General features: G+C 33.1%; 1 protein-coding gene across 1 annotated transcript in view; it reads right to left on the bottom strand.

The window, feature by feature from the left end:
• Window positions 1-2,747: 2,747 nt before the first annotated feature.
• The window catches only part of Vps11 (vacuolar protein sorting 11), a 29,567-nt gene continuing 23,422 nt past the window's right edge, over window positions 2,748-8,892 (bottom strand). Inside the window, exons 14-16 of the mRNA XM_085952114.1 lie at window positions 8,690-8,836; window positions 6,012-6,232; window positions 2,748-4,016 (exon numbers count right to left, since the gene is read on the bottom strand). Coding sequence (XP_085808240.1) covers window positions 3,523-4,016; window positions 6,012-6,232; window positions 8,690-8,836 — 862 coding nt within the window. The 3' untranslated portion in view covers window positions 2,748-3,522. The remainder of the gene's footprint in view (window positions 4,017-6,011; window positions 6,233-8,689; window positions 8,837-8,892) is intronic.

The raw sequence follows: 8,892 nt of genomic DNA, 5'->3' as shown, positions 1-8,892 counted from the left end.
AATATATTTTATTTAAATATGTAATGCATAAAACAAAATAGAATTACATCGAAATGTATTTCACGTAGTTTTATATTATACTTACTATATATTTATACAATAAATCACGTAATATTTTTACATAAAATAAGAATTTTTATATTATTCCTTTATGACTAAGTTATGGCTGCTCGACAGAATTTTATAAATAATTGACTACCCAAGAATATTTTTCCATAATATAAGACAGAGAATAATGTAATATACAAAAAACAGATCAAAATGGAATTGAATTTAATCAGCAAGTATAATGGAGTACCATCAAACGACTGATCAACAAATGTCATTTCAATTATTGTCTGAGAATGGCCGAAAATATCCGTATAAGGCGTTAATTCTCGCCCAGCATTTGCTGTAGATATATCATGTTTCATAATAAGTGTTATTGGACTTTATTCATTATTTAAATGAACAATATCGTGAGCAAAAGGAAAAGGAAGATAGGTATGCCTAAAACCACTACATACTTCTCAGAAGAGCTAAAAGAAGATTGAGTTTTGGATAACTTTGTATGAGAATTCCTATGTTTCTGCGTGAAATTTACTACATATTTGTGAGGCAATGATTCAACTCGTCATTTTCCCCCTCTACGCTTAATATATATGCAGAGCGGCTTAAGCGTCGGCTTGTAATGTCGTGGGTCCCAGGGTCGAATCCTGGGTCTGAGTAAATACACATTTGTTTTTCAATTTGTGTTTGGAGTCACGAGTATGGACCTAATAGGCTGAGCAAGTGGCTAACATCCATTTCTCGTAAAACAAAATCTGTTAATATGTACACTCTGTGGAGGCCCATATTATGATCCTCTTAGGATCGAACATGGTTAAGTAGTAGTAGTAGTAGTGTTTATTTAAAAAAGTCAGACAGGTATCACCAGTTTCTTTTCGTACACAATATTATGAAGGAAAAAAAATGATTATGTATAGTAAATCAAATAAACTTATCCGAACACAATCCCCAATAGTTTACAGTGACATTTGAAGTAAGAGAATAAGGGGGGAATACTGTTTAGTGTAGTCACCAAGCTGAACAAGCCAAAACGTACTTTTTGGTCTATTTATATTTTTTAACACTAGCAACACAACATATATTATTAGCCAACAACAAACATCGAAATGATCCATTTGGTACCTGAATCAATGCGTGCAATTGCTATTTAAAGTTGACACCAGCTCACGGTGATCAGCGTGGGTTGGTGGGTTTCCTCGTTCAATTAGAGCATAATATAAACCAACTTTGACGTCTTCATCACAAACAAATTTATTCGCCACTGATATAGAATCAACAATTTGAAATAGTACATAACATTCAACGGTGCCAATAAGAGGTGCATTTATTTTTATGTATACAGATACGTATCTGTTTTAGGCCCTTTTGATGTTGCAGGGATTTTGTTTGCTCGAGTAATATTTTATACTCAATTTTGAGAAATACATACGTTTTTAACGTTTTGGTATAATAAAATTAAATAATCGTATGACTGATTTGAACTGTTTCTGGACCCCATTATCTCGTCAAAGAAAATCACCGGTGAGTTTGGGTATGTCTACTTAATGGGGCCCACGATGACCGAATGGTAAGTCAAAGGTCTCAGGTTCAAAACCCGGGTCTAGCAAAGTTCACATGTTGTTTTTCAAAGTGTGTTTGCATCTAAAACATGGACCTATAATATGTTGAACAAACGGTTAACACCCATTTCTCGTAAAAACAAAATCTGTTACAAAACCTCTTATTGGGGTGGCCAAAATCCACACCAGATTGTGGATCCAATAAATTTAATAAGAGGTGCATTATGGGGAACTAATTTAAAACTTGGTAGAATGTTCAGATGGGGTGCTCTTATACCACGGTTTCAGTGGTTGTATGGTGAAAATGTTTGTTATATAACTCTTTCAATATAATAAAATAATATTCCGATAAACACGAGCCAAACAGTAAACACTATTCATGAGATCGAAAGAAGGGTTTCAAAATATCATATTGTAGTTGACAGCGTCTGATACACTTGAGCATATTTGATCTGTTGATGAACGTAATAGCATAATTCAAAACAAAACAGAGGGTATGTTAAAAGCCCACCAATGTCCCCTTTAAGCGAACACAATGTGTGTCATGAGTAGGGCCCGGATTTATATGCTAGTGCATGTTTTGCTAGGGTGTATGCAGAGCTATGATAGTTGCACAGCAATCCGTCTTTAAAGACGCAGAATCCAAAAATAAAATTTTATTGTGCATATAAATGCATATTATTTGAGACATTAGTGCATATTTCATAAATAAATGTATATTCTAGGCCTTTTGCATTCATAATTTTAGTTTTTTTTAATTATTTTATCGAAATATTACTAAAATAGGTAGGTAGACAATTTAGATGCACTTGCTGTGGATTTATCAGAAAAAGTGAAGTCAACTCGGGCACCTTTATTTAAATTTTGCGCAATCACCTCTGTGGACGTTAAGAGGTTATTTTCCGCATATAAACAAAATACTGACAGATATGCGGAAAAATTTAATGCCAAAGCACAATATTGAAAAAAATATTGTAACATTTTTTTCGGACAAAAAAACAGCACTATAAACAGACAAGTGTGTCGTTTTTGTTTTTTAAAGTTGTGTATAGTTTACATTGCATTTCTTATTCAATTATTTGTACTTGTAAACAAACTCTTTTGAATATTGTGATTGATTATTTGTGTTTTTTTGTTATTGTATTATATTGATTGAGATTATTAATTTGTTATTCGATTTTTATCGGTAATATTGGGTAAAGTGGGTATTTACAATTTTTTTCCATAAAAATGTAAATTTTTAACTGCATATTTCTTTGGTTTTAGTGCATATTTTAATGATTTTAAGTGCATATGTGCATGCATATAATCCATGTTTTTTGTTGCATATAAATCCGCTCCCTAGTCATGAGAAATCAATTACCGCATATAGATCAATCGATAATTTGAGAATTGAAAAATAAATTGGCTAAGATTATTTGCATACAATCTTGAGAAGCTGTGTAAAAGGGTATAAATGATAAAAGTATAAATCATAGTATGTATTGACAAATACGCATTTAGATAGGTACATATATATATTTTTAAATACATAAGGCATATCAGTATTTTTTTTAAAATTGTATTCAGTATGTTTATGTATTGACTGCCAGCGCATACCTGTGGTCAGTTTGAAATGATTTGACGGCATGGTAATTAAAGAATCAAGAATTCTAAAAACAGCAGACCACCCCAATTTTAGCTACGCCCCTTTTCTATCCAGCTCTGTAATTATAGGTATAAATAATCACATCTAAAAAGTATTTGTTTATCTAGCAACACTTTGCCATGTTAATTCGGACTGATTTTATCTATGTTCATATATTGTAAAAGTTACTTTTACCATGCACATTAAAAATTTATTGCGCACATATGCAACATAATATCAAATATTAAACCCACTCTAGATTATAAGATCATGCTGATAAACCGTGACTTAGTCAAAGGGATTAAGATTTTTATCATAATCGTCTTTAACTTTTTTATCGTCGGTAATATTTACTGTTTCGTCGGCATCATGATCAGCGAATGGATCCTTTCTACTATCATAGGATTGATCGACGCCGCTATCGTCTTCAAAAGGATTCGGCCCAAACTCGGCAGTGGGTTTAGTCTTAGGTGAAGAACTTAAACTGCTGGAATTCGCTGCGTCTGCGCCAAACTTTTTGGTCTTCAACGGAAGCGGCGAGCCTTTTTTTGGTGTACTATTTTTAGAATTTCTATCGAGGAAGTCACTCGAAGTGTTCATATAGGTGGTCCCCAGAGGCTGCGGCTTCGGGGCGTGCGTTTCTAGATGCGAGAAATGGTTTACGTTGGCTTCTAAGCTGGTGCTATATTGTGATTTCTCCATCATCCTCATCCTTCCTTCAGAGGTAGGTATAAGTACAGATGATTTTATGGCTGTTGGTTTTTTACTCTCGTATGATGGAGCTGTAAACAATAAAATATTATTTAACCAATGCCGGCATAAGTGTTTATGTATATTTTTACTGCCATATTTGCTCCAGCAAGAGCCTAATGCATAGTAAGAGTGCCCGAGTCGAATTAAACAACATATAATCTTACGGCGCCAAAATGAGCGTCTCAGTGGAAGTAGTAGTGCTCTTTAAGTCTTTTAATGGGTACCACTGGATAAGATTTGTCCAGCAATGATCTGCCCATCTCTACTTTGAAATTTTTACATTTTGTATTGTCTGTTTGCTTCCTTACCCGTCTATGTCAATTTTGATCTCTTTGCGGTGTTTTTTTTATCGAGGAAATGTTACAAATACATATTATAAAAAAATAGAGAATCGCATAGGTAAGTGTAACCTCAAAGTTTCCATAATATATAGTAGATAATATAAGGTGTCTAATAGCAAAAACCGATATGCCCACTTTGCAACGATAGTAGTAAACAACGTTTCTGGGTTACACGCCTAAATTATTTGTTTTCACAATAGTTTATTATTTCCACCGCATTGTATTTACAATTAATGCTTATTTTTATTAGCCAGTTAAGCTGTAATTACAGTAAATATTAGCAAGATAAAATTGGACATCAGCATTTGCCTGTAACTATTTAATTTACCGGTTTCTGCATGTGAGTACGAGTTTAAACATTGCTTTCGTATCCTTTTGTCGGCTTTTGCGAGTTATATATTATTACATATTGTGTGAAATCACTCATACTATATATATTTTTGTGTACGTATTTTTTGTTTGATTTTGACAAAATGTGGACTTCGGTTTGCGCTTTTAGATGCCTCATAATATTACAACATTGTCACAGAGTTAGTCAACCTTTTTATACCTACCACCCACTTTTGTATCTCTGTTAATAGGAAAATTTTCTAATCGCCTACCGGTTCCACAGTAATGGTGATTTATAAAGTAGGGAAGTAACTTTACTTTATAAAATTTATAGAGCAGAGTTACAGCAAGTTAAAGCATATTATAATAATAATTACTTACCAAATACTTTATGTCAGACTTTCACTAAGTTTGGCAGAATAAATCTTTATAAAACAACTTACTGTAATTCAATCTATCTTTTTATTTATACTTTGCACACATGAAGTCTGATGAAATTACATTTAATTAATTAAATTATTAATGAGTTCCCTCAGGCTGATGTATAATGAAAATGTTTTTAAAACCCCTACCGCCCACCACGAATGCTGGAATGCCCACTAGTGGTCGGTAGGGACCAGGTTGACTACCCCTTGCCTAACATGATAGTACAAGTATAAAAAGAATAATGGTAACACAAAACAGAAATAAATCAAAAGATCTATCAAAATTATACGTAAAAAGAAAAAAGTAAAATAGAATACCTAACAAAGGAGAGAAAAATATACATTTGTACTTACAATCAGGGTCGATTATATAATATATTGAAAATTACATGTTTAAAAAAAGCATGTGTGTAATTAAATGGTTCAATGGAGAAATAGTTAAAGTAGAACCTCGATTATCTGGATATCTATGTAATTACACGAATTATTTATAATAATTAATAATAATTATAACACCCACGATGGACGCACGGCTTAAGCGTCGTGGGTCCCAGGTTCGAATTCTGCATCTGGCAAGTACACATATTGTTTTTCAATTTATGTATGAGTCAGAGTATGAACCTATTAGGTTGAGCAAGAGGCTGACATCCATTCCTCGTAAAAACAAAATCTGGTAATACAAACTTCCACTCTGTGGAGGCCCATATTATGATCTTATTAGAATCGGACATGGTCGAAAAAAAAATAAAAGAATTTTTGTATTTGTTTTCGATTATTCAGATTTATCGTTATCCAGACTATCATCATTGCTAATTATTAGTTTGGATAATCGTGATTCTACTGGATTATAATTACTATTACAGATGTATTGAACGAACAGACAATTATTCAAGTAACTCATTTCATAATAATAATTATAAGAACTCACCTTGTCTGGAGCCTTCTTCTAATCTTAACCTGGCTTCGGCTCCGGGACCATAGTTGAGCATGTCGGTTGGAATAGGTTTCATGGCGGGAACGATGTTTGGTTTTATAGCTACGGTAGTTTCTGATTGTGGAGTAGAAGAAGAGACAGAAGAGTCCTCGTTGGTGATGACAGTAAGCTTGTTGAATATACCGCGTCCAAAATATTCCGCTACAACTGTGATACTGAATCAAAAGATAAGATAAGATAAGATATAGTTAAAATTTAATCAATCTATTCGAGCTTTAGCTTTATCTAAAGGAGCATATTGTTGTCACAAACGCAAAAGGGCACATGTGCAATAATAGAGTTTTGAGAAAAATGCATTTTAAGTTTTTTTTGAGTGATAAAAAATCATGTGGAGGTTATTTCTTAATATTTTGAAATTAAATTCAGAGCACAGGTGACTTATTACTCAAAGATTGAAATGTTATTTTAAATATTTTTTTATTTTTCATATCTTGTGAAGATTCTCGCCATGAGGGCCCTTTTTTCTGAAACAAAATCTTTCTATTGTACTCGTGTACATGTTCCATTTTTATTATACGTTAATTGAAGATTAGTCTACATATGCACAAGTGACCTTTATTTTCTTTCCACAAATGCGTTTTTGCCTATAATGTAGAGAAAAAAAATTACGAACAAAACTACATTCATCACTCAAAACCGTCAAAATGTAACAAGTGCCCATTTGCTTTTGGTTGCTTTTGGGGCGACGATATAATTATCTTTGGTCTATTTTACAGGACGACAGGATTTCACAAAAATGAGATTGAGAATGAAAGCATCTGACAAATCCAAATATTTTTTTTTTATCATAATTTTTAATTATTAAAAAAATTATTCTTAGATGTGTAACCATGTTTCGTAATTTCATCACTACATAAAGCGCTTAATTTCAAAAGCCGCTGAAACGGTTTTTCGAGTATTTTGAGTTGCGTATATATTTTGATTAATATATTTGTCTACCATAGTAAGGTCCGAGTTTTAATTTCAAAACTCGGCTAAATACGTCGATAGTAATTATTAAAAATCTATCTTAATTTCAAAACCGGCTAAAACGGTATTAAAAGATAGATAAATTGAAATAATATATTTAGTTATTTCAATTTATCTCAAAATTGCATAAAACCGTTTTAGCCGCTTTTAAAAGTAAGCGCTTCACATATCCTTAGCCCCGTCGCACATTGAAAACCGTCTCGTCTGGGATATAGTCATAAATTAAAACTGAGCGCAATATTGTAACTGTATTTTGTGCGCATTCGCAAGACTATGCCGGGACAGCGACGTCACGCATCAGGCCAAAACTAATGAAAAAGCCATTTTGAAAAAGATGTGGCAGAGTGGCACGAGTATTTGTTGCTTGCGACACCAGCCCCTTTTTTCAAACTAAAATGTCGCATTTGAGCAGTATGTGGAGGTACATTAGGTTACATGTGTTCTTTGAATACCAACAAAATCACATCAACATATTTGATGTGTTGCAGTCGAGACGAGTTTAGATGTATGACCCGGCTTAGTCACTACACCGCCTTCAATATGGAGTGACAAATTACCCCTATTTTAAGTAATGCTGTGCTCCCTGTTATCGTTTGAATTCATTCAAACTAACATGATGCGATGCGGCCAAAATATTGTACAGGCTTATGTATACAATATCAATAATAACACCTCTATGGAATGGTTCCATACAGGAGTTTGCGGTTCACACAATATTATTCCAAAAGATAAACAATCATAAAATAAACAATACGATTTTAGTAGAAACTTTGGAAATGAGAAAATATTATCAAAATAAATCATCAAATAACATATTATCAGAAAAAATATTTACTGTAAATATTATATTCTTATTTCATTGTCAATAATTAATTCTGAGTTAACAGTCTGCTGCCATACTGTTAAATCATAATAATAGTGCTTAATGCATCAAATACATTATCATCACGCTACGTGCTGTCACAGTAAGCTGCCGCTACGGGAAAAAAATGTATGATGTTGTTTTTTTTTGGTATTTAAAATGTTATCAAACTGATGCTCCCATCCTGCAGCACATTTTGAACCTTTAAACGAACATTGTCAGTTAGCGAAATCTGCCGAAATCGCCAGAACAACAATGAGGTCTCCTCAAGCGTATCGCGCTACATTATGAACCGCACTAGTCAGTGAATGTTTTTTTCTATTTTCTGCAGGCCTACACATTTTCGACTAACGTTAAAATCGCTTTTGTTTTTAGTGCTTTTCTCTGTGGATTTTCTATTGAATTATTATCTATGGTCGGCTGGTTGGGATCTGTTCAAAATATTATCTATGGATGCAATATCGCAAATAATTTTAACGTACGCACACATAGAAACTGTTAAAATTAATTGAAATTAGCATGAAAAATAATTCAAAATACTAATGCATTATTCTCTATTCTATTCATTAGTCTCCATCATTGAATTTATAGAGATTTTATATGAAGTTATATATTCAAGAAAATCAAAATGGTTTTTGTAATAAGCTAATCTCATTGATAGGTAACTTGTAAAAATATTTGTTTTGATTGATAAAACCACATGAAGAGCTCAAGTCACCGCAAGCTGGTTCCGTGGTTCCATGCCACGTATTTTTTTGCGAATAGTAAATTAACTGCTTACCCGTCGTCGGCTTTCTCAAGTAGCGTATGGAAGACTTCAATGGCATTCGCCCCCGCCCCCTGACTCTGAAGAGCTTCCAAAAGTTTTTTGTTGTTCGGTGAGCACGCAGGACAATCTGTCTCATTCTCCGAGAAGCTCTGAAAACAGCTAATACCACAAAAAAACATGATGTATGTAACTGGTTATTTAGCTAAATTACTTGC

This window comes from Rhyacophila brunnea, unplaced genomic scaffold, assembly GCF_057557595.1.
Source record: "Rhyacophila brunnea isolate RB1 unplaced genomic scaffold, BYU_Rbru_1.0 scaffold_3, whole genome shotgun sequence".
Classification (NCBI taxonomy): Eukaryota; Metazoa; Arthropoda; class Insecta; order Trichoptera; family Rhyacophilidae; genus Rhyacophila; species Rhyacophila brunnea.
This window is presented reverse-complemented; position numbering and strand designations above follow the sequence as displayed.